The sequence below is a fragment of the Epinephelus fuscoguttatus genome, linkage group LG5 (genome assembly GCF_011397635.1).
Source record: "Epinephelus fuscoguttatus linkage group LG5, E.fuscoguttatus.final_Chr_v1".
Lineage (NCBI taxonomy): Eukaryota > Metazoa > Chordata > Actinopteri > Perciformes > Serranidae > Epinephelus > Epinephelus fuscoguttatus.
The window spans coordinates 18,355,350-18,381,640 of record NC_064756.1 but is presented as its reverse complement, the minus strand read 5'-3'; the positions used below and the strand labels follow the sequence as shown (position 1 = coordinate 18,381,640).

The 26,291-nt window shown below is 41.1% G+C and overlaps 3 protein-coding genes across 4 annotated transcripts in view; 1 reads left to right on the top strand and 2 right to left on the bottom strand.

Moving 5' to 3' along the window:
* LOC125888235 (F-BAR and double SH3 domains protein 2-like) overlaps positions 1-924 on the bottom strand; it is a 92,327-nt gene extending 91,403 nt beyond the window's left edge. The window contains exon 1 of the mRNA XM_049575447.1: positions 325-924. Within this exon, the coding sequence (XP_049431404.1) occupies positions 325-345 (21 nt within the window). The 5' untranslated portion in view covers positions 346-924. The remainder of the gene's footprint in view (positions 1-324) is intronic.
* A 2,604-nt stretch (positions 925-3,528) lies between these two features.
* LOC125889235 (P2Y purinoceptor 2-like) lies at positions 3,529-10,196 on the top strand. 2 transcript variants are annotated; one of them, XM_049577044.1, is made up of 5 exons: positions 3,529-3,678; positions 5,917-6,270; positions 7,667-7,835; positions 8,119-8,458; positions 8,544-10,190. In XM_049577044.1, exons 2-5 carry the CDS (start codon positions 5,934-5,936, stop codon positions 8,736-8,738), a joined length of 1,041 nt encoding a protein of 346 aa, XP_049433001.1. In that variant the 5' UTR covers positions 3,529-3,678; positions 5,917-5,933; the 3' UTR covers positions 8,739-10,190. The 2 variants fall into 2 exon arrangements, with proteins under 2 accessions (XP_049433001.1, XP_049433002.1); XM_049577045.1 differs by lacking the exon at positions 3,529-3,678 and adding an exon at positions 4,331-4,462 and having other exon boundaries at positions 8,544-10,196.
* Positions 10,197-11,812: 1,616 nt separating this feature from the next.
* Positions 11,813-26,291, bottom strand: part of relt (RELT TNF receptor) — a 34,537-nt gene continuing 20,058 nt past the window's right edge. The window contains exons 4-11 of the mRNA XM_049577043.1: positions 24,693-24,877; positions 24,269-24,321; positions 23,870-24,124; positions 18,415-18,495; positions 17,701-17,779; positions 15,762-16,145; positions 14,574-14,699; positions 11,813-14,047 (exon numbers count right to left, since the gene is read on the bottom strand). Coding sequence (XP_049433000.1) covers positions 14,044-14,047; positions 14,574-14,699; positions 15,762-16,145; positions 17,701-17,779; positions 18,415-18,495; positions 23,870-24,124; positions 24,269-24,321; positions 24,693-24,877 — 1,167 coding nt within the window. The 3' untranslated portion in view covers positions 11,813-14,043. The remainder of the gene's footprint in view (positions 14,048-14,573; positions 14,700-15,761; positions 16,146-17,700; positions 17,780-18,414; positions 18,496-23,869; positions 24,125-24,268; positions 24,322-24,692; positions 24,878-26,291) is intronic.

The following is a 26,291-nucleotide window of genomic DNA, read 5'->3' as shown; positions in this document are numbered from 1 at the left end:
TTACCAACATGGTTTGGTGCTTTGTATCCAACGTCTCATGTTAGCCCACCTAGCGTTTTCTAGCTAACGTTATTTGACGTTTGACGGCTCGCGCTTCGAACGTTAAACGGCTGGATGGATTCATATTAATGTCAATAGGTTACCGACTAACCTAGCTAGCAAACGGTGCTAATGTTAGCTAGCAAATGTCTTTTTCCCCTTTAATTTCCCCAAGTCCGCATTATTAGACGCTTTTAAGTGGTTAAAAACATCCACATCTGAGGTTACTATCTGTCTGTCATTGTCTTTGCAGCTAAAACATAACGGACTCTGGAAATCACTCACCTTCCTCGGCGGCGGCTGCATTTTGGAGTATTGACATGAATGGTATTTCCCTTGCGAGATGTATTGTAATTCCAAGAGGAAATCCAAATCAGTGTGGGAGTGATATTTTGTCTCCTCAAGCCGAAATCCTCCCCTCCGGACGACAGGGAGGAAAGACGGGGAGTTAAATTTGTACTCCGGCGGCCATGATTGATGATAAATGGCTAGTTTGCACAGAGCAGAAACTGGAGCTGCGAGGAGAGGCTGAACACACTTGTGTCGGCTGCTGCCACTACGAGAGGACTAGTGTGTACTGTACTGTGTTGTGGAGCAGGAGAGAGAGCAGACAGGCGGAGAAGAAAAAGCAGAGGGAAGGGATGGGGGGACAGAAACGGGGAACCCCTTCAGCAACTCGGCTCAATACCTCCCCTATGTGGCGCAGCGCGGCATAGCGCCGTGTCTGTGGTGAAAAACATTGAGCGACATCCTTTTTGTTCTGGCTCCTCTCGCCTGCCGTCGACTGTAACCGCGATCGACACCTCCTCAAAGGTGTTTCAAGCCAAATAAAAGGACAAGAAGGGTGTTAAATACAAAATGGGAGTCTTTATCCGATGAACATGAGGCGTTTCCGAGATGCTCCAGCCTGCTCAAGGAGAAAAATCTGACACTGACAGCAGCCTGCGTCCTGCAGACCTGCATAGCAACAAGAAACCGCAGTCGATCAAAGAAAAATCGATCAGAGTTGGACGATTTGATATAAATATGTATATATTTATATCAAATAAATTCATGGAAAAGAGGCAAACACACAAAAGACACCGTACCAAATTTTACATCATTGGGTTGTTAATAAAAACAATTAAAAAATATTATTTTCAGCTTGTTATCAGCCATTTGAGCATATGGTATCAGGCACACAACAAAATAAACATTTATTTTTTAATTTATTTAACCTTTATTTAACCAAGAAGTCCTGAAAATCTTTTACAAGAGAGAGACTTGGCCAAGGTAGCAGCCAATCAAAACACATTTAAAATGCAACAAACTCAACATATAGCACAATAAAACAACAACTATTGAAACATAGTGGCCTCTCAAGAAAAACAAGCAACAAAAGCAACCATTTGGAGGAGAGTAGCTGGTAACTACCAGAGCTGATACACACAAGGGTGCAGAGGTAGGCCAGAGGTTTGCCCAATATTGCTTTATAGATAAAAATACACCAGTGCTGTTGTCTGTGAATGGTCAGTGATGTCCACCCCAACGCTACTTTACGCCATTGTTAAGAAGACTCTTGTGCAGGGGAGAACAGGGAGGGTTGTCACACTTTACTTTGTATGTTATCATAGTTGTCACTGTGATAACATATGATGTGACATGACAACCTACAATATGCTACGCTAAGTTACGATTTTATATGATGCAATGTGATATGATGCAATACAGTATGGTACAATAATGTGATAGCCCATGACATGACACCCTATACAATGCAATCATACATTGTATAAAATAATGGATGCAGCTACATAGCCATTTTTAAGTCTTGAGTTTGGCATGTTGGCCGTCTTGGTTTTTGGAGCCAGAAGTGACCGAATTTGGACAAGAGGTTGGAGCTGTGTAGGAACAAGGGGTGGATCTGACTTGTGCTGTGGTGACACCTCGCAGACAGCCTGTCACTCAAGTAGTCCCACCTTTAAATATGTGTAATTTAAAGTCTTTATAGAAAGTAAATGGGTGGGTTATATAAAAGGTCAACCCTGGTACAGTTGTCATGAATATGCTGAAATTAGCTATAGACACCAAAACCATGTTTTGTACCAGGCTGTAAACATGTTTGTTTCTGCTGTAAAGTTGGACATTTTAACATGGTTGTCTTTGGGGACTGGCATTGACACACTGATTTCAGCTTTTTACCATAATTCAGCTGAACAGCCTAACCTTTTGTGACCTAATCTCCTTAAAAAAGATATGGACTATCAAATGTGTCTTCTGCACTTCTGAGATTCGTCCCCACCCTTGGCTTGGTTGTTTCTGTTATTTTAATGCGGGGAAAAATGGAAGAAATCTTAAAAAATAATTAAAATTTGATTTCATTGAAAATGTTTCATTGAAACGCAATAACCTAACACATCTATCATAAGCAGGGAAAATCATTCCTTTCATGTGCATTTTTAATCCTTATATAAAGAACAAAACAAAGAACAATACACGTGACAACCAACCCCGTGGAGAATGTGAAAAGCATTCCCAAGAGCACATTTTTTTGCCAGGGACTAAGCTAACAACCACATATTGTAGCCTAGCTACTGAAAAAAAACTAAACTATAGCTCTTCCTTCATACTTTTTAAAGGCAATAATTAGAAACCCATTGTGTAAAAGCCATTTTGACATAAAAATCACTAAAAGTCCTCTTATTTTGACTAAAAGTGTCTTAAGGGAGCGAGATCTAATGGCTGTGACAACCAACCCCGTTCTCTCCTACTGGTGTGTACTGTGAGAAACCAGCCAGTAGACTGGGTAAAATGGGGCCATGGGGTTCAAGTGGGTGCTGAGTGAACAATTAAAAGAAAACATTACAATAGAGGGTGTCTGAAACCATTGTAATGAGTTGGCACCAGTAGCAGCTGGTTTGACACACTGTCTGTATGCAGCCTCTATGTGTGGGCCTGTGTTTGTGCTTTAGGTGTGGTTGGTCATGGTTTTAAATTAACCAGGTTTGAGAAAACAATAATGTAATGGTAATATGTAAATAGATAAATAATTCCTCTCTGGTCCATTGTGTTAGCCAAACTTTCCAGGGTCTCCTGTGTGAAACCTCTCAAGGTTAAGACACACTGGCTACTGAGGGGAAGACATGCAATTTAAGTTACTGTTGCCCAGCTGGTGCTAATAATGCCAGACAATAGTAGATTGTAATATGGCTGGCAACATCTTACAAGTGATCGGAAATACATGACTCCCTTGAAGCATTAATTTTGGCCAGATAGAAGCAAAGGCAAAAATCGCAGGATGGGAAAGTAGCCACTACTTCATGGCTCCTACGTGCCGTGGCCAAGGTTAAGGTTAAGGCCCATGTAATCATTAATACACAGACTTTCTGGAGCAAGTAAGACATTAAGTCCACCTTCTCACCTTTTGTCTCGGTATAAACCCTCAAACTAACACACACTTTCAAACTCATGCACACACACATTGGCCGTCAAAAAAAACAAACACATCTAGTAACACCCACACACATACCTTTCTGCCAGTAGCGCAGAGGAAAATGGCTGACATACTGTATCTGTTAGGATCCTGCCAGGATTCTTTTGGTTTATGATTTCTCTTAAGATTTGGCGTAGGAGTATCTGTTTATCTTTGGCAATACTAAGGTAAGACAATTTACTGTAACAACAGTTAAGTGCTTCAATTAAAAGTACACAAAGCAGCTCTGATGGCAAGTTTTGATTCATACATTGCAGATTTGCCTGAAATGTGAGAAACAACAGATAGTCTTTTATATTCTTTGTACATCGGTGTTTTAAAGTATATATATATTTATGTTTTTGATCGCATGGCAGGAGATTTTTACTATTTCTTGCTTGCAAAATCATTATCCTAATAGCTATATACTTTTATTAAGATTTACATAGTACCAATAATACTGATAATAATAGTTGTAATATGTATTTTTTTAATTCCTATGCCCTGTTAAAAGCTAGCTTACAAAGACAGATAAGTAAATGCTGATGATTATATATATTGGCCTACTCTTATCATAGTAATAATCACATTTATTAGCCTCAACAGTATTTCAGAACTACCTCTTTCTTAATTTAAAACATAAAATAATGTCTTTCTGTGTTGACCAAACTCAAAACAAATAAATATTTGAATAATTTAAGGTGTTGACAGCTTCATCCAGTTTACTGCCCATTAGACTAACAGATAGTTAACATCTGAGCCCCAGGCTTAACTGCTCTCACGCTGTATACAGGCTACAGCTTGTCAGAGACGCATACACCTCCTCAAGTTTTTCAGCCACTGAAGTATCCAAGGCATGCATTGAGCCGTAAACAACACAGTTAGATACACACTGTACTTCTACTCCTGAGAATGAGGATACATTACACAGCATGGCCGGAACATGACAGTCTGTGAAAGCGTTTGTACAGAGTGAGTAGTTTCATGTATTTAAAGTAGGTATTGTCTCATGGGAAAGGGGGCATTTTAGTGCATTTCCTGGGATGCAAAGTGGATATTCTTGTACAGCTGAATTAACAAAAATAACACAGATGACTTTATTGCTGTGCTCATGTGGTGTGCACACAGCAGGTTTAGAGGACTACAAAAGGGGGCCGCTCCGTCTCAGGTCTGTTATCTGTTAAATTCAACCTGAAGCTGTTTTTGAAGGAAAATAAAAGGCAGTGAAGACAGCGAAGGGTACAGAGTGAGCAGGAGGCAATGTTTTTGATCAAGAGAAAGTAATGTCAGAGAGGGAGAGGAAGAAAAGAGAGCGCCGTAGGTTAACTCGTCAGTCAGCGGAGAAACAAGTAAGTCTGGCAGCTACTGTCTTATTTGCATGCAAGTTCTTTTAAAGCATCACTTCTGTGTTATTGCATTACATAACTGATTTGAGCTTGAGTTTGTCAGATAAACATATTTAGAGAAGAGGAGGGAAATGGACTGAGGTTAACAGTGTACTATGAGTGCCAGTAGGTAAAACAGAAAGACAGGGGTCTCTAAACAAGGTCTGGTTTGAGTTAAGAAGTTATTCCTCTGTCTCTCGCCATGAGGTTTTGGAGAACTTTGGCGTGCAAAGTGCCAGAATGAGTGCTGTTCTTTTGCATGAGAACACAGCTGCACTAAAAAGTTGTTGCCACACAAGTCTGTGTGTATTTTCCTCTGAATCTTCCCCAGCTCAGATATGTTTAAGTATTTAGAGCTTGTTGTCTTTGGGGGGAGAAAGCAGAGGTAATACAGTTAAGACCAAGAAGTATTTCAGTAATTTGCTGAGACAAGGTGTAAAGATGTCTCGTGGAAACCTGTTGGGCCAGGTGATGGAACAATACAGTACATCCTGTTAAATACACACAGTACTACTATATATTGCACCCATAAAACACACACTCACTCGCACACTTGTTCATTTATTCCACCAGAAAAAGGATTTAGGACTCCTGCTGTTATGATTTGATATGGATGCCACCATTTAAGTATCCTCTTCTCCCTATCCCTCACAATTCGTCTCTCATTTACTCAGCCACCCACTCAGAGAGAAAAAGGCGATTAAAGGACGTCAGCATTAAGATGATTTACATTCTGTGAAATGCACAATGACTTTAAAATGGGATGACTCACGCTATAAGCTGGATTGTGTAAATTTGACTGGGAAATCACAATGGATCAGTCGATTACGCTTGAGCACTGCATGAATTATACTGAAATGTGCTGCTCAGGCATGCCAGTGTGAATGACTCGCGGCATCCTAAAATGTAATCTAGGTTGATGTCAATTTCTCGCAGTCATTTCCTGTGATTCCACACCCTCTATTTCTGTGTCTCTACAAAGTAAAATGCCTCGAGGTTGAGATGCAGCATATTCATACTCTTCCCTTTGTGCTTCCTCAGGTGTTTTCAGGACCAAGATGGACACCTTTGACAACAACGGGACCAGCATAACCAATTACAGTGCCTTCTATTGTCGCTTTCAAGAGGATTTCAAATATATTCTCCTTCCTGTCAGCTATGCTCTGGTCTTTGTAATTGGCCTGGCGCTGAATGCCACAGCTTTATATGTGATTGTGTTCCGCACTAAGCGCTGGAAACCCTCCACTATCTACATGTTCAACCTGACGGTGTGCGACACGCTCTACATCCTCACCCTGCCCTTCCTCATCTATTACTATGCAGACGAGAACGATTGGCCCTTCACCGAACCAGTCTGCAAGATCATACGCTTCCTGTTTTATACCAACTTATATGGTACAGTGATGGCATGGCACAGACCTATACAACACAGCAAGAGACAGAGTTTGATATATGATATGCTACAGCTACAGCAGCATGATACACTACAAGACGATACAGTATTATTCAATATACAGTAGTATGATGTAGAATATGTGATATGACATGTACAATACAAAAAAAATCTATAATACATACAGTAATAACATGTTGTGATATTATATATGATCTAATACAAAAAATACAATATGATCAATATGATGTGATGTATTAACCTAAGACATGACTTGAAGTGACACAAGGTAATAGAGTATGATCTTAGATGTAATATGCTATGGTAAGATATGAGATGACATGGCACAACACCTGCTATGCTACGCCACAATATGCTACACTAGGCTGCCATATGAAGGTCTATAGTAACATTTGATATGACATGACATGATACAAGCTACAATACAATATGTTACACTGGGTTACGATTTGATATGATGCAATGCGATGCGGTAACAATTGATAGCCTATGACATGGCACGACACCCTATACACTACCTTGATGTAACCCACTGATATGTGGACATTTTTAAGCCTTCAGTTTGGTGTTTCGGCCATCGGCATCTTTGTTCTTTGGCGCCAGAAGTGACCAAATTTGGACAAGAGGTTTAAGTTGTGGAAAAACGAGAGGTGGATCTGACTCATACTGTGGTGACAGCTTGCAGACACCTTGTCGCTCAATTTACCCCTGCACCGTTGTCACAAATGTTGAAATAAGCTATAGAGACCAAACTGTTTTTTTATACCAGGCTCTTAACACGTTTGTTTCTGTTGTAAAGCTGGGCGCCGGGTGTCCATTGGGATTGACTCGCCTCTGGAGCCAGCCTCAAGTGGCCATTAGAGGAACTGCAGTTTTCTGTTTGATTTTTCTGTCCAGAGGTTTCTGCTTGGCTGTGATACAATATGCTACACTACACTATAATACAATTTGATAACGATGCCACACAATATGGCACAAAACAATGCAATATGATATGATACAATACAGCATAAAAATATGTAATACCTCAAAAGAATGGCAGGATATCATATAATAAGATGTAATACAACACAAAGAATTTCAATGCAGCTACTTTAAAAACATGCTTATAAAGTAAACCATAGTGGTCTCTGCAGCCTTATAAAAAATTGAATGCATCATTCCCAGACTTGCAACATAGACTGTGACAGACAAGAAATCCTACAGATAGACAATTTGATATATGATAAAATACAAAATGACACAATATAATGTCAAAGGATTTGACTTAAAGCAACACAATGAAACACAACACAGTTTGTTACAATGCAATACATATACTGCACCATATCATACATTGAATATACTAAAAAATTATTATATTTATTCCTCTGACAGGTTCCATTCTGTTCCTGTGCTGTATCAGTCTGCATCGCTTCATTGGCATCTGCTATCCAGTGCGCTCCCTCCACTGGGTCAACGCACGTCGGGCGAAGCTGGCATCCGTGGCAGTGTGGGCCTTTGTTTTACTCTGCCAGGCACCTATTCTCTACTTCTCAAGAACAAGGTGATTTAATTTATTTGTATATCCCTTCATCTCTCCCTTGATATCTCTCTTCATTGTACTGAATGTGTGTTTAAGTGTGGACTATTGATTTTTGTGGCACAACTACCTTATCCAAGGGTGTTTTAATGGGACATACTGAAATGAACAACCAACCTGCTAGCTAACAAATTTACATTTTATCTACTTTCTGTCATCATTGCGGTCTCTTCTTCTTTTCAGTTCAATACCACCAAAGCAGCACTACCATTTGATAATCTTAAACAACTACAATCTCTCCTGCCAGGGATATAGAGGCTGAGCAGCGGGTCTGCTACGACACCACCAGCCCAGAGCTCTTTGATGACTTCTTGGTGTACAGCTCAGTTGTGTCAGTGCTCATGTTCGCCCTGCCCTTCATGGTGGTGATGGTGTGCTACGGCCTCATGGTGAGGAAGCTTCTGGAGCCTGGCTGGGGGTCTGAAGGGGGTGAGAGGGGAGGCATGTCCGCCTCACGTTCCAAGCAGAAGTCAGTGAAGATGATCATCATCGTGCTGGCAGCGTTCATGCTCTGCTTCCTGCCTTTCCATCTCACCAGGAGTCTCTATTACTCCTTTAGATACCTGCGGCAGGTCAATCCAGACCAGGTGAGGACAAACACCCTTATAAAAACTGTGCTACAATTACTTTAAAGCCCAGTGTATCACATTTGTCATTGTATATGTCCATCAGATCAGCTGTACGTTGCTGGAGGCCTCCAGTGTGGCCTACAAGGTGACTCGCCCTTTTGCCAGCGCCAACAGCTGTTTGGACCCCATCCTTTACTTCCTGGCTGGGCAGGACGCCCGCAGTAACCTCACCAAGAAGATCAAGTCATCTATAGCGAATCCGACAAGTATGAGCGAACGCTTGACAACACAATTCTGATCCAGTATCTGAAACTATCCTGGTTAAAATGAGAAAAGGCATGTGGGGACAAGTACGGTACTCATACTTATTGCTGGTGTCTTCTGGTAGATGTGACACCTCGTACACTGACACTGACAGAGGTTTCATTCAGATTTACATCATTACACTGCTTGAATTAAAATATTGACAGTATGATGACTGAAGGTTAGAAATAAACATTTAAATCACATGGTGCCCTCCTGACTGGAGGCACTAGAGGCCAGTAAAGGATTTTTATACATGTGTTTTGTTATGTTTAATAAGTTATGGTGAATGGACAAAACTGAACTACATGGTTGTTGTTAATGATTCTACTGGATGACTGCACTACACCAGCCTTATTGAAAATGTGCTGTAGCACTGTGTGTGCGTCACTCTGTGTCTTAATATGTGAAGGAACTCAAAATTATATTATAAAAACAAACATGTAAACATTTTGACAGAATGTTTGTAGAGATACATTTTTATAATTTGTCTCATGTACATACTGCATTTGCTTAATCTAGATGCCATAATTTGTGTAAAGTAAAATATAATTCCTCAAAATGGCTGTAAAATTAGTATATTTTTCTAAGAAGAGTAGTTGAAGTATGTTTCATGATTTCCTCTGATGTTAGGTCACTGATTTTCTCTTAGTAAGTGTCATTATTAAAACCACACAGCCTCTGAGCAATTGAGCAGACTATTTGAAACCCCAGGAAGTAAGTTGTCACATTTTTTGCTAATGAGTTTTGAAAGTATAAACTGTGATTTGTGGGAAGAGTAACCTAAGTTGCTCTGCATCTGAGCCATGTGGTAAATCTAAAAGTTATCGGCTACATGGAGACACTACAGATGAATAGGGTCAATTTAGAGTCACTAGTTAGCCTGCATGTCTTTGGACTGTGGGAGGAAGCCGGAGTACCCAGAGAAAAACCACGCTGACATGGGGAGAACATGCAAAATCCACACAGAGGGGTTCTTCCACCCTCGGTATGAACCAAGAACCCTCTTGTTGTAAGGCAGCCATGCTATCCACTGCACCACCATGCCACCCAGGTAAAGAAGTATTTTAGAATTTTATGGGATGTACTGGTGCAGCAACGAGTCTGGGGCAAAATCAATTTGTAATACAGAGCTTCAGACTGTTGCCGTTGTGTTGTTTACATGCTCTGAGCAATGAAATATAACACATCTTCTTTGTAGCGTCCATGCAGTTTCCACATTATGACTGAAAGCTCATGAACACAGAAGAACAACTTCCGAACTGAGGAATCCAAGGAGCATGTAAACGCAGCATTATATTAAAACAATCAGTTTTGGTATTACACATTTTCTGAAATGTTATGCTTAAATGTGCATAAGCCACATTACCTAAATAAATATGCACCACTTTGCATACATTTCATGAACACAAATCTGAACTTTGTTCAAAGCCAGGTTCAAATGTTTGTCTTTAAATTTCGTTGACATATTAAAATGAAAGGTTTTTACAGAGGGACTCTTGGATATCTCTTTTTATCACTCCATAAATCAGAAAATACTGTTAACAGCCATAAAAAAATCTATTTTTGCCATGTTTTTGAGGAATAAAATGTTCTCTAAATCACCCCTCAGTAAAATCCTTCCTTAAATAGCTGGTAATAAAACAGGAAGGTTTTGTGTGTAAGTGCTACTACAGTTGAGATGTTAAGCTCATAGTATGAGAAGAAAACTCATCTTGAGAAAATGGCCTTTAAAGATATGTATTGTAAGATATTATACATATTCATCCATTTGTAACTCTTATCCAAAGCCGGGTCGCAGAGGCAGCAGGCTGAGCAAAGTATTGCAGATGTCCCTCTCCCCAGCAGCACATTCCAGCTCCTCCTGGGGGACCCTAAGGCGTTCCCAGGCCAGATGAGATATGTAATCCCTCCAGTGTGTTCTGGGTCTGCCCCGGGGCCTCCTACCACTTAGACGTGCCCATGCACATTTTTAGACCAAAATACAGGTAAATAGGTTAAAAGGTTTCATAGAAATTGGCATGAAACTTCCCCAATTCATCAAGACGATAGTTTTCTGAAATTTTCAAACATGCAAATGAGTCGTTATCTAATTAAATATGCACTTTCTGTATAGCTTTTCAGGACAGAAATCTGAACTAAAATGAAGACTTTAATGTATATTTTGGCCTTTTCTCCTCTCTAGTCTGAAAGATGACATAGTATGGAAGCAAAAAATGACCTGTGCATGATAAAAACTGTGTAGTGTCTCCCCTTGGTGGTCACTTTATCGAACAAACACCAGACCACCACTAGAGGGCAACACTGCCAAACAAACAAGACAGGCCTTTGCTCATGTCACTTTGGCTTTAACCACATTTCTGACTTTTTATAGTTCACTTTTTATTCATCCATAGCACACACATTCACAGACAGCAAAACACCAAAGACTAAAAACCCACATCACTGTATGTCTGTAGCAAGAACAGCAAACAAGACAGTGTTTAAAATACACCTCTTCTTTATTTCAAGAGTAAAAACATCATCATACAGAAATAAAATGGAATATTATAAATGCAAATCTACAAAGTTGATGAGATGAATGCTTGTTTCTTGTCTTCCTACCAGCAATACTTCAGCCTGAAAACATGTAATAACAATCCTAATAATAGTAATAAAAACAGATCAAATGAAAATGTGTAACTGCTGTAACCAATAAATATTCCTCATACTCCTCATAACATAATAATAAACTGTGAAAATGAGTGAATAAAAAACCTCCATGATTATAGTACACTCTTTAAAACCCATGAGGATGTAAACCGAAGCCAATTGAGCTGCGTGTGTTTGAGGCATCGCAGCCACTAATCCTCTTCAGCCACTGGTTGGTTTATTTAATTAAACTGTAAAAAATAAATATGTGCATATGTGTGTGTTCATGTGGGAGTGGTTTCTTGCAGTTATGGAGGTTACATAACTGGAGTCTGGCTATGTGTACTGTATGTAGGTTTTAAAAGGTCAGGATTAAAACACTGAAATGTTGCACTCAAAGTGTGGGAAAAAAAAGCGTATGATGATTTCAACCAGCAGTTCAGCTTATATGCAAAGTAATGTGACAGAGTTCTTTGATTTCATAGACTACAGATGTCACTTATTATCGGTGCAGTGCAGTTGTCGTTCACTTCATACATTTCATGTATGCTAAAATTATAAAAGCCAAGTCTGTGTCTCTACACCCACCCATATTAACATATGTACATTCATTTACAAGTTCTATTCTACAAAAGTGATCTCTACTATTTGCACAGGCAGCCTCGAACTGACGTTGGGATGCAATGTCGTTAAAAAATACGCTGTGATACAATATTCCGGGCCACAATTTGGCCCCAAAATCACTTACTTGGACCTAGGCTAAGCGCTAAGTTCGCTGAGTGAATGTTTCTCAAATTCTCAAAGGTTTATTTGACTCAGTGAGTGCATCTTCTGTTAAAGGGACAGTTCACAGCAAAATGAAAGACTTTTTTCCTCTTACCTGAAGCGCAATTTATCAGTCTAGATTGTTTTGGTGTTAGCTGCAGAGTGTTGGAAATACCTGCCATAGAGATGTCTGCTTTCTCTCAAATATAATGGATCTAGATGGCACTCAGCTTGCGGTGCTCAAAGTGCCAAAAATACATTTGAATAACTCAACAGCAATGTCTCTTTCCAGAAATCATGACCCAGTTAATCCACAGACCTTGTTGTGAGCAGTTTCATGTAGGAGCTATTTTCTTTCTACCAAACTACACCCACCAACCATATCACTGCACAGAAGAAGGTGTGCATCTACTGCTAGCTAAATTAGCACCACTGAGTGGTGGCTCAAAGATAGAGCGAGTCGTCCACTAATCGGAAGATCAGTGATTCAACCTTCGGCTCCTCCAGTCTGCATGTCGAAGTATCCTTGAGCAAGATACTGAACCCTAGATTGCGCCTGATGCTCCATTGGTGTGTGAGTGTGTTAAAAACTGAGTAGCAGGTGGCACCTTGAATGGTAGCCTCGGCCACCAGTGTGTGAATGTGTGTGTGAATGGGTGAATGTGACTCGTAGCGTAAGAAGCACTTTGATGACTATAATGGAGCAGGTTTATTTACCATTAACGTTTACAGCTCATGTCATGCATGGTCCTGTAGTCCATGAGTAGATGCATGCTTCCTTTTACATGGCGATACTGTTGGCGGGTGTAGTTCGGTAGAAAGAAAATAGTTCCTACATGAAACTGCTCACAACAAGGTCTGTCTGTGGAGTAGACAGGTCATGAGTTCTGGAAAGAGACACTGATGTAGAATTTTTGAGCACCACAATATAATATCTCCAACACTCGGCGACTAAACCCAAACCAATCTCCATAAATAACATTACAGGTAAGAGGAAAATATGTATTCATGATTTTGGAGTGAACCGTCCCTTAAACACTACATTCAACATATTCAGGGTCTAAAATCTCAATTCACCTTTAAATCCTGTGTGAGCATAGGAAAAGGAGCTAGATAAATAAACAACAAAATAATATTAAATTCTTTAACATTTTGTCCTCATAATACTTCCTGTAGTGCTACTGTGGTCTTAAATCAAGTGTCCTATGACCCAAAATCATACAGGTTCATATTTCAGCCAAGCCAGATTTGATGGAAACCGTCATAGTCTAAATTCACATGGCACTTGATTCCAGACAACTTGGCTTGACATTTACTCTTTTTTAAACGTACACACTTGAATGATTTTGTTCCAGTCTCACTGTTGTTTGAGCTTTGTCTTTGTGTCAGTAATGTATCCACAGTGTTTTGTCCTTTTCACTGTGTAGAAGTAGTGTAGATGTCTCTGTCTACATGAATGTTAAAGATGTGTCAGCCTACGTGTGTGTTACCCCTGTGTCTATGTTTTTCTAGGTGGAAGCACAGATAAAGGGACTGAGAGTGCATTTTTTTTTGTTTTCTCCCTCTCACCCTTCCTTCTCGTGTCAGGTGTTCACAATCTGTTATCACAAAACTATGCTCTCCGCTTTCTCTTTGGGTTGGGACAGTGAAGCAGCCGTGATGTGATGAGTTTCTATGATATCTGATGCATCTGTAAAATTACAATATTGTTTTTATGTCATAATAAATACAGTTAAATTCCTCTTATCGCCTGAATAGAAACAACTTCTTCCAGTTTGTTTTTTTTCGTGGTTTCTTGGTGTCGCTCGTGTGGAAACACCCTCTCTGCCAGCTATCAAGTTGTCAGCGAACGATGAGGTCATCTTCAGTGAGGTAGCGTTATCATATACCGTCTCTCTGGCTCTTCACCTGAAAGAGAGAGTCAAAATGTCAAGAGGGGGGCATATACATGACAAATAAATTGCATTGAGAGTTTCCAAAGCACACTTATCTCATTATTCCTCATTTGGGCTGATTTTAAAACATTAATAAAGAGATTTTTTTAAGTATAAGACATGACAATCCAGCAGATTGTTCTGACGACAGGCAGGGCCACATGATTACTGTTACAATGCTGATTTGAAAAATTCGAGCAGACGATTAGAAACAGAAGAGGCTCATTTCCCAAATCATTTTAGAGATTCTGATAAACAGATTACACTCTGTATAATTTCTTTCCCGGTAAAGCAGACCACATAATTCAGAGCTGGCCAGAAGAATGCAATCTGACATGCTGATGATCTCAAGCTACGTCACAGCACATTAACTCATAACAATTGTGGAAGAATCAGAAAGAAAAGAAGGAGGAGAGTTGTAATTACAGTAAGTAGTTGTGGAGTAGAAGTGAAATGAGAGTGAGAGGGGGAGGTGTGTGGATGTGTGTTGCAGGTTGTACCTCCTGATGCCGGATGAAGAGGAGCAGAAGGATTTCCCTCCAAACAGGGAGTTTCTTTGCTCCTGAGATGATGTCTTGGGCTCCACGGTGACAGGCTTCTGTTCGGGGATCTGAGCGACTTGGAATCTGTCGGTCAAACGAGAGACATGGTCACTGCCACTAAAACACACATGCTTACAGGAGTGTGAAGCTGTTTGACAGTGTGTCTGGGTGTGTGTCTTAATTACTCTTTCTACTGTGTTTAATCATCTTTTATGCTACTTTTGGAGGGTTATTTTAAAACTTGTTACATTAAAAGCCATTTGTACAGTTTACAGATGGTTGTAGCCTTTCTATAACTCAAGTGGAGTGGGGTGAAATGACTGCAAATGTGTCAGCAGTGGACAAAGTATTCAGATCCTTCAGAAAAGGAAGTAGATCATACGCCATTACAAGTAAAAGCCCTGCTTTGTTCTTCATCATCCACATAAATATGTGGCTAACTATGTGTCTATGTCTGGGTACACACATTAATGGGTGCGAGCATGTATTATAAGGCTTGTGTTTATAAGTAATTTGCTTTTCTTTTCTTAATTTCTTAATTCATTATCATTATATTATTGTCGCTTATTTCCTGATATTGCCTTTGTTTGTTTATGTTTTTTTTAATCTTTATATACTCTATTAATCCCGCAGAGGGGAAATTCAATTTTCAGTTTTATGTATGTATTTATGTGTTTTCTTTTTTCCCTTTTCCCTTATCTTTTTCATTCTCTATATGGGTGAAATAATCCTTAAAAATGCAAATAAAAAAGTCCTGCTTTAAAAGTAAAAGTACAGAAGTGATATTAGAAAAATGCACATAAAATATTAAAAGTAAAAGTACTAATCATGCAGCTGAATTACTATATGTTATATTAGAGTCTTACGATAACTGATACTGAACTCATAAAACTGACTGAATCTGATCAAGGAAGGGCTAACTTTAAATAATGTCTAAACATACCGTCAATTCTTTGATCTACAACAATGCATCATATTTTATAAAACTTATCTTTTGTAGTAAAATTTGTCTGCACAGTAACTAATAACTAATGCTTTTAAATAAATGTAGAAATAAAGGACAATGTTTGCCTCTGAAATACAGTGGAGTAAAAGTAAAAGTGACTGTATATGCATGTCATACTGTCATATTGTCATGTGTCTCACCTCCCCACAGACAGCACCGTCAGCTCCCCCTCCTTCCTCTCCTTCACTTCACTCCCCTCCACCTTCTCCTGCACAGTATTTGGCACAACAGCTTGAGTGTGGTGGGTGTCGACGAACACCCCTCCCAGCAGGGGCCTCTTCTGCTGGTCCTTGGATGTGTCCAGGGAGGACAGGATGAGGCTCTGTGGGGGCTTCAGGGGGTCTTTGAGGGAATCCAGGGGAGGTATGAGGACAGGGGGCCATTTTCTTTGGGCGCAGCGGGTGCAGCGGTAGCCGTGTTTCGGGGCCAGGCCGGAGAGGCCAGAGATGGTGTGGAGGTGGGACTGGTGGGGGCACAGCCTGGGGAGGGAGCGGAACGGGGACAGGGGATACAGCATGGGGAACCTGGGAGGAAGAGAAGGAGAGGAGGAGAAAGGAAGTCAATAACTGATCGGTTACATTTTTTAAATGTTCAGGCATTTATATGTTTGGATTATCTTGGGTAACTGAGTCATGATTTCTGGAAAGAGACACTGCTGTCGAGTTAATCAAATGTATTTTTTGGCACTCTGAGCACCACAAGCCGCCATGCTAACTAGTTCCACTATACTGGAAACATTACCATGAGCTCTACCCTTGTTCAGTTTAGATGTGTGAGTGGAAAATAAATAAAAAATTGAAATCTAAAGTTTAATCTCTTCACCTAGGCCTCTTTAGTTTTTGTCTATCTATTCTTTTGTGCAAAGAGAGGCAGAGCAAGAGATGAATGCAGCTGTGTGTCCCTGTGTTGTACTAGTGGGTGACCTGTAGTGACCCTGGCAGAACCTCCCACCACACACACACAATCACACACGATCTGAAAGCTTTCCAGATTTCAATGTGCATATCGCGTGTGGGTGTCAGAATGTTCTCGAATCTAAAGCTCACATGTTACAGCAGCCCATTGAGCAGCGGCAGCACACTGCCAGAGGCCCCCTGAGACCTCTCACTATTGTACATGTGTAATGGATCCAGTTACCATCCATATAATAATGTGAGATAAGATGAACTTCTGTGGGAGAAGCTGGGTTGGTGAGCAGCAGAGAATGGTCTGTGAAGATGACTTCTCTTTCGCTGCCAGTGCTGATAAAGGAAAAGTTGCAACACAGTGGCGTAAACTGTGGCATAAAGCAACATGTTGCTGGATTTGTTAGATTAACTTCTGACTGCTTGAGCACTTTTAACGGCCGCAGATTGCAACCAAAGTTCCAGCCGCAGCGACACTTGGTCATGTAAATCGTGTGACTACAAGCTGTGTGACAGCCAATGAGCTTAGCGACAGGCCAGCTGTTGGAGCCTCATGACTCAAGAGACAGCGGTTACAACTGTGTCAGACATTCACTTCAGACATGCGGCAGTGAGTCACTGCCAAGTGTCAGCTCACTCTAGGGCTCCACTGAGGAGACTTCATATGTGTGAGGGTACTTTCTTTTTCCCTTTGTCAAAGAAGTGCACAAATAATACATTGCAGGTGGCATTATATTATTAAAATGTGTTAGAGTTACGTAATTATGATCCTGTAAAACACTGCTGGCATTTTTATTTGTAAGATAAAGAAATAAAACCTGTTTGCAATGGAAAATATTACGATGTTAACATGTTTTGTACCAAATGACTCCGCTGGGAGCTTGAGGCAAGTCATAATATTGTCTATTAGATTATATTTCATTTGCAGTTTAAAGAGTGGTTCTGAATCTATATGTTTATATTGTTACACAGCTTTCTGCTTCCATCTCTGAAGAGCAACCCTCTGTAACTTTTGACAAGGTTTTCTCTCCTTCTCCTCTCTCGTGAGCCTCCATCCAAATTCTTTCACTGCCTTGCTCGCTCTGAAACTTTCCTCTGTTTTTATCTTGACCTTGAGCAGCATGACTGAGCAAAAGGACATGTTGGAGATTGATTTTGAGTGTGCTCAACATACTTGATTGACGAGCCTTTGCTCATGGCCAACTGTTTGCTCTCGTACTCCAGCAGCAGTTCCTCCAGTGCAGCAGCATTTTCTGAAACACACACAGACATTCGGATGAGGCGCAGTCAATGTGATGGTCAGTAATGTACATCAGAATAATCAAAGTTCTCCTGTCTATTGGATCGTGGTTTCTGGACAATATTAGATGTTTATAGATAACAGTCATCTTTGTGCTTAATGGTGATGGGTAGGAGAACTTAAATTCCATTCCATTGAGATCATTTTAGGCATAGGTGTCGTTTCAAAATTAGGGGGGACATAATGAGCAGACAGATTGGGCCTCCTCTGCCAGAAAATGTTGAGCATCAAACACCTCATTTTCTGCATTCTGGTGAATTTTCATGCACCAATTTGTACGGTTTCTGCCTCAATTTATTGTGTAAATGTCTTTAATGTTGTCAAAATAAAAGTCCTCCACAACTTTCATGTGTATCCTTAGTTTCTATGGGGAAATCCTTCTTATTCCCCTTTCCCCTTTTGCTGTGTTTGCATTTCCAGCGCTAACCTTCTAGAGTGGAAATAAGGTGCGGACAGTCTGAGCTCGTGGCAGTGGATATGTGTCTGTGACGTACTCTGATGACTCTGTGTTCCCCTCTAAAGCCACAAGAGATGAAATGGCTCTGACCGCTGGCATGTGAGCGACGTCACTGCTGCTCAAACACCTACCTTTCTTCTCAGTGATGAGGCGAACCAGGACACTGATGGTGTCTTCATTCACGTCGTCAGATATGTAGGGACAGTTGTTACCTAGAGCAAGCAAAAAAGACATAGAATTGTTATGAAGTGTTTTGTGAAACAATGTCAAAATACAAAAGCAGTGTCATATAGCTATTGACAAGTGAATTACTTCTAGTATATATTGAAAAATACTTGCAGCATGTAGTGAAGTATACCAGTTATCACCACTTTGTGCCTACTATAAAGACGATTTGGTATTTTCCATATTAGATAGTTAACATATATGCCTAAATATCATAGTTAGGTAACATGATGACAACTGAGCCATTTGTGTGACAACCAAGAAACTCTGCTGATGAAGAAAGTCAGATACAATTAAAATTCATTATATTTTGGGATATATTCTTGCCAGAAAATGGAATGTATTTCAAACCAAATAAGTTCATCCTGTTAGGGCTATTTATTATATATAAAGATATAATCCACACTATGTTTTTGCTTTAAATAACCATTACAGCCACTTCACTCACACATGGAAACAGAGTGAATGCAGTTTAGTGCATGTCACTGCTGGAATACTATGCCCCAGAGCACGATGGGACTGATAAGGATGGATGTGGATGACTGAACAGCAAAGAATAGATATGCCTCCATGGCAACGCCCCCTGACCATCCCATAATAGCATAGCACAGTGAGGCAGCTGAGAGGAGAGCGATGAGGGCGCAGGGGGGGTCCAGAATAGCTCACTCAGCGATCACACTCCATTCAGCACTGTCGAAGCACACAGGGCTCTGTGTGTGTGTGTGTGTGTGTGTGTGTGTGTGTGTGTGTGTGTGTGTGTGTGTTGTACCATATCCCCCATGCCAGGTGACTGTGTGTATCTGTGTGTCGCAGAGCAAACTGCGACTGTATAGATGCATTTGTGTCTATGTGCGTGTCTGTCTTGCATAAGCAGTGTCAGGCTGTTGTTAGGCCATAACAATGGCTCTGTCTCCACAGTGGCTGTTGCTATGCATGGATAACGGCGTCCATTTCACAGTGTGGCACTCATTCTCTTCTATTTATTCCTTCGACAAGAGTCAGATCCATGTGTTCAATGTTTCAGTGTCAGCCGCAATATGTCACCAGTCAGACACCTTGTTGGTTTAAATGCAGCAGTGGCGCGGCGCTAACATGTCTGAAACTGAAAACAGCAGCAGCTAAACTCTACCTTCCCCCTCTGCCCTTGTGTCTGCGCAGGCTGAGCTTCACGCTGTGTAAACACAAAGTTGCACTTGTGTTATCGACCCTGCGTTTGCCCTCTCTGCTTCTCCCCTTAGTTGTCCTGTCACTGCGCTCTCCAGCAAGTCAAACTTTTCCCTGTCCGCAGCTCTGCGTAGTGAGAGTAACCTCTGCAGAGTCTGATTTTCGCCCTGCCGTGCTAAGCTTGGCCCTGCTGTAATTCATCCCCAGGGGTGTTCCCCCTGAGCAGAGATGATGTGAAAAGTGCTGGAGTAAGAAGTTTACCTCTAACCTTAGCCCAGTCAGGACTACAGCGGACTGACAGACAGTCAGTGCACTGCAACAAGGATAGTTACATAACAACAAGAGAGAGAAAGATGCAGCATTGAAAGCCATTCTGTAATTCTCAATCTTTACCTGCAGTCCTTTACTTCCTCACATTATCATCATCTTTGCTAACTTTATGTTGCTCATGCTCTGCTCTCTTGTCCTTTATCTGTCTCACTGCATGCAGTTACAGCTTATCACTGCTCACTGCATCATCTGTCTTCTAAGCTGTATAAGAGGAGAGACAGAGGGGAGGTGAGAGTGACGGAGCTGATAAAGTGTCCTAAAATTACCCAGTTACTGTTGCTTGCTTCCAGTGGAAAAAGACTACATTTGTAAAACATTAGAATAGGTATTATCCTTCTTTTATCTTTACATAGAGGTTGAAATTCAGCTCATTAAAAGTAAGGCAGCTACTGTTATCGCCATGATGTCATCGTCAAACATCTCACACTGAGACATAAACCTTTCATATCTAGTTAAAGGATTTCATCTAGAGAGCACACATGTAGTCAACTTCGAGCAAGACAAGCTATAGAAATTGACAAACCAGATCAAAAAATGGAACAGAGGAAGAAGAAGGAACAAGGTGAGGAGACAGAGAAGGAGAGGAGGGAGGAGTGAGTAAGAAGAGACATAAACCGTGAGGTGAGGACCCAATTGAATTATTGATCCGGCTGGGAAAGGAGAGATGGATGGATAGTGTCATGTTCATATGAGAAGGCGGAGGGGGTGTTAGAGAGCCAAGAAGCCGGATGAATGGAGAGTATAGACGGAGCAGTGGGGGGGTGAGGGATCAGGGAGTTTCACTTTGGGTGCAGGGGCGTCTTAAGTTTCACAACAAAGCGCCTGGAGAGGAAGAGACCGAGGCAACGCTGCAAACGAGATCAGTGACCAAAATACTGTTGCAATGACCTCTGTTTGTCCTTGCAGGCGCTGGAAATCATCTTCGTACAGGCTTTGCTTCAAAAACACATGCAGTGATGAGATGGTTGAGGATTTTTTTGGCAATGTGTAATGCATGTCATTTTTAGGCTAGACTTTCTGCTTATGACAAATGAAACAATGAGACTTAATGAGGTTTATCATGAAATCTGTTACCAGATCTGTTTGCCATGGATCTCTAAACTCGCCACACAGCCTCAGCAACATGTGCTCTTGAGACTTGGTGACACAATAGATCTCTCTAAACATCTCTAAACCATAAAAGACACAAATTACTTGGTAGTTGTAGCTGAAATGGGAAAAAGTCACCACTTAGTTTAACATTTTAATCCTAATGACAGACTGTAAGTCATCCAAAGCAGCAGGTGTTGTGCAAACGCAAACATTTTCTTGACGCAGAACGGGCTGAAGGAAAGTCTGATCTGTTGAGGCGGCAGCTGTGCTCTGACGCTGCTGATACCTGGCACTACGTATGGCTACTTGGCCTAACACAGAGAGGGATAAGCCAGCTTAGCCTTTAAATCTGTTTATGCTTATACAGTAAATTACATTAACTGCACAGGTACACAGATAGTTATACGGCATTAAAAGGGGTAGCGAAAAGTGAGGAAAATAATACTTGAACGTGTAAATTATCCAGCTTGATTTGCTCCTTATGTAGCCTCTGGAAGCAAATAGCTGTTTAGAGGGACAACTTCACATTTTGGGAAATTCACTCATTTGCTTTCTTGTCTAGAGTTAGATGATTAGATTGGTGCCACTTCCACATTTGTTCGTTATATATGAAGTTACAGCCAGCAGGTGGTTAGCTTAGCATGGAGACTGGTACTATGCCATTGTTCCAGTGGCCCAAAATTCCGAAGGCCCCTTAGTCCGAAAATTGCCTGCAACAAAAGCCCATTTGTCTGACAGCCTGTTAGTCATAAAAACAACAGCCATTGCTCCGAAGTCCCGTTTCTCCAAAAATACACACCCACTGCAGTTAGTTTTAGTTTCCCACCAATCCCTGGTGTATTTTACCAACTCATCCCTGCTTCTCAAGCAGCCTTTGTGCTACCAAACTTAACATAACAGAGTATTTTTTGTGCCCAAACCTAATTACACATTCACCACAGTGTTGCTGAGCAACTAAAGTTTCAACATATCCACTACAAAGTAGTGTATATAATGGTGGTTTACAGAAACGCATGATGTGAACATGCTTTTTCTGGCAGTTGGGTTGTCTTGTCCTAATGGTACTCCACCTTGGTTGTTGGTTCTGGTTATGACCAGAATTCTGCAGTTTTCAAATACAGCTGAGGGTATTACTGTGAAACATGATCAGAATAGTCACCCTTATGACTTGTACATTGGGCTCACTTCTAAATAGCGAAAATAAACCATTCCCAATTTTCTTGGGGACCCCTGGTGGTCCCTGGACCCTGGTTGAAACCGCTGCTGTAACTAAAAGGAATGTGTATTTACAGAGAAACGGGACCAAGGAGCCATAAGTGTTTGATAACGGACTATTGGAGATATGGACATTCGGTCTGATGGGACATTTTTTGGACAACTAGGGCTTTGGCATTTTTGGCCATCACAGCAATAGGAAGTCCCCAGGGATATAGCTAACTTTAGCCTAGCTCTACTCAACAGTTACAACCTCTAAAACTCACTAATTAAAATGGTATACCATATCTTATTTGTTAATTTGTACAAAAAACAAGGAGTAAAAACCACAATTTAACATTTTATAATAACTAGAGACCTTTAGTGACCTTTCCCCCTGTGTGTTAGCTGAGCTAACCACCTGCTGGCTGTGACTGCATGTCTGATGACTGCATTTGAAAGTGGTATCAATCTTCTAATCTAAGCAAGTAAACAAGTGAATTTCCCAATAATTCCCAAACAAACTATTGCTTTCAGCAATGTCCACTGTTAGCATGAGGCAACCAGGCTAACACAATGTGCAATGTTTGCTAAATCAAATGAACTCTCTCTGACTCACATTTGGAGTTTGTGCAGCTATAAACATGTCCTTGCAGCAGACATAGTTTATCAAAATGTCAGATGTTCTGTGTGGAAACGTACCAGACAGTCCACACAAAGAGCTGCTCTGATCAATGTTACAGTTATGACGTACACCATGTTACGTACGGGTGCATAAAGGAGAAGTGACTGTACTTCTCACATTGTATTGTATGGATGCCACAGGTGACTTGACCTCAGAGTTCTGGACTCAAAGAGACCTACCTAGGTCAAATACTACAGAACTCCAGATCTAAGAGTCCTCCTGAACATATACTTCCAAAGGACAGGGATAAAGAGCACTCGTGTTACTCTGAGACTGAGCAAACTGCTAACAACGGGTGTGGTAACTCAACACTTGTTTTATTGCTTGATCCCTCTGTGTCGCTCTCTAAACTCTCTTTACTTTTCCATTCATTGATATCAATCCCTCTTCCAGTTATTACCACCCCCATCCCCCATTTCTTCTTCTGCCCTAAATCTCTCTGTGTTTGCTCAAGTCAGTTTCTCTCTGACGTCAGCAGGGTGAGTGAGTTGATGGGAATGCTTTTTTTCCCCCTTTTCAGATAGGAAAATTACAAGAATAACAGTCCGTGCTTAGAAAAACACATGCTTGACATGTATTGACCCCTGCAAGGTCAAAGTTCAAAGAGATTGGGGGAAAAAAAGCCTCCCATGTAGACTAGCGTGCAGTCACATCACAGAGGTACATGGCCTGTGGCTGCACGAAGGGACACTGCCCTTTGGGCTTGGCTTTGCCCTGACTCCTGACAACACTTGACCACATCTTGTGCGAGCTAATTTGGCGCTTTAATGGCCGAACGTGACAACAACCTGAACATAAATGCTAGTTTCAGTATCACTCTCTGTGGAATTTTCTATATTTTGCTCTCTTTTCTAACTTTTTTTCCTCTCCAATTCCTCTCATTTCATCTCTCTCACCATCTTTCTGTGGTGTGGCAGTTTCTTCATCCCCTCCCTCCTTGTCAGCAGTGCAGCGGTATCCCTTCTTCTTCAGGATGTTGCAGATGAGGATACCCAACAGGCCCATCACGCAGAAGATTGGCACCAGAGCAAACACAGCGTACTCTGCCGTCTTCTCCTCAGCACTGCGTACCACTGTGCCGTTGACCGGCCCTCCTGCACCGCTGGATGGACCTTTACCCACTGTGCGCACCGTCCTGACGTGCAAAGATGCTGAGAGGAAGGAGAAGAAGAAAGAGAGCAGGATGTAAAAGCATACTCTTGTTTCCATAAGGAACAAATTATGATTGTGTATGAAATGATGGAGCATGTGACGTTAAACACAATGTCAGACACATGCTGCAGGATCATGCTCACTTTTCACACAAGGACTTTGGGTGGAAACTTCCCCTGTGGCAGTGAAGTGAAACCTGCAAATGGAAAAAGAAAGAGGAGGAAAGAGCATAATTAGAGAGACGGACAAAGGGAACAGAAAAGAGGAGGTCCACTCAACAAAGAAAGAAAGAATGAACAAGCGGTTTTAGCCTGTGGCATGTTATGTCCTATGGTGCTTGAATGTGCCTGCCCATTGCGGTGAGTGACGTCATGTATGTGTGTGTGTGTGTGTGTGTGTGTGTGTGTGTGTGTGTGTGTGTGTTCCTGTTCTCTCGACACAGTGAAAATCGCAGGACTTTATTTAGAACCAAAAAAAAAGTGCATGAGGTGCATGTTCGAGCACAGCACTTTGAATGTCCAGCCTACAGTTTCACTGTGGATTAATAAGTGGACAGGTGGGCCTCACCCAGGCAGACAGTCCCCGCAGACAGCATCTGAAGTGGCAGTGCCAGGGGTTGCAACCGTGCGGCCGAGGATCTCGCAGGAGGCGTGCGGGCGGCAAACCTCAGAGTCAAATGCGTCTGAAAAGCTTCCAGTTGGGCACAACTGACATTGCACTTCCTCTGTTGGACTTTGGATCTGCCCACAAGCCTGGCAAGAGAGAAATAAACTTCTAAATTCAGGCAAAAGAGGCTGCAAAATCAGAAACGGAAGCATCCCACTGATGTTTTCAGAGGGTTAGTGTCTGCAGTAACTGGAATTGTAAGATCTTCTCTATCCCTCATCCTACTGAGGTACCTGCAGACCCCAAGGGTATACTTTTGTCATATCTCACAGATGCTTTATTCTGTCATTCAAAATCTCTATGACTTTGTCAATCAATTTGTTCCTTGTTTTCTGTTTCTGTTTTAGCTGCTTTTTAAAAGTAACCCTGGTCAAAAGCACCCAATTCCACCTATGAAGTTTTAATGGATGAAACAAATTACTGAGTTGATGTTTGCCATTGGTCCGAAAATAGAGTATAACACACTATCAGGGGGAGGTAAAGGCACTTATCAGCCACTTCAGGTCAGACACAGATGCAGCAGACACAGAGTTCCTCATGCACTCTGTCAGCAACCCTAAATACTTTACATGGTGTCATAATGGAATGTTTTATGACTATTGAATTCAATTGATCAATTCAAGATAAACTCCACCCTATGCAGTGGACATCCATCACTCGACTGAAAATGCCACTCAAAAAAAAGTGTTGCCTTCGCTCCCAAACACAGACCTCCTGTCACATGCTAGTATACATAGCATGACCCAGATCTTGTGCTATAACTGCCTGTAGCGGGTGTTGTTCATAGCTCTGTGTAAACACCCTTCATTGGCAAACCCTTATTTTGACAGGGGGTCTTACTGAGACCAAGGTCTCTGTCTACTTTTGTACTGAAAGACAAAACAATTTGAAGGACTGTCGGTTTATTTTAAGGATTTTATATTGGGCTCAAAAGCCCTCTGGTTGGTTTTGGCATGTAAACACAACATGCAATGATGTTTACTTGAAATTACTGAAAACTAAATGTAATAACAGTACTAATGCAGATTGCATTTTGAAAAAACTGCAATTTGTATTAAAGAAAAGTACATATTTTCCTTTTTTTCCCCAAATAACAATAATAATATCACAAAATTTTCTATGCTGGTTGTGTCTTACAGTAGTTTATCCTTGAGGTCCCTGAGAACCTCTGTCCTTGTATGTTAAATATATTTGTAGGATGAAGTTACTATGAACCTAAATAGCTTCAGCAAAGGTAAACACAAATATCTAAGTGATGAATGGTAGTTTTGTTGTGCCAGTAACAGCATGTGATCTACTATAACTTCATAAATACAACCTGCAACTAAAGAGAAACATGACACACCTCGACAAAAATCCCCCTTTGGTTAAAAAGCAATGTCATGCATGTTTTCCATCATTAAACAGCGATTTATGTAAGCAAATAACTTGGTTTATGACTGTGGTGACCCGAAACATCACTTAAAAGGTAAGAGAAGAAATTTAACTCAAGATCCCAGG

Coding starts and splice junctions, on each gene's coding strand:
- LOC125889235 (XM_049577045.1), top strand. CDS start 5,934: ATGGACACCTTTGACAACAACGGGACCAGCATAACCAATTACAGTGCC. Junction 6,271..7,666: donor GTTTTATACCAACTTATATG/GTACAGTGATGG, acceptor TTCCTCTGACAG/GTTCCATTCTGTTCCTGTGC. Junction 8,459..8,543: donor GGCAGGTCAATCCAGACCAG/GTGAGGACAAAC, acceptor TATGTCCATCAG/ATCAGCTGTACGTTGCTGGA.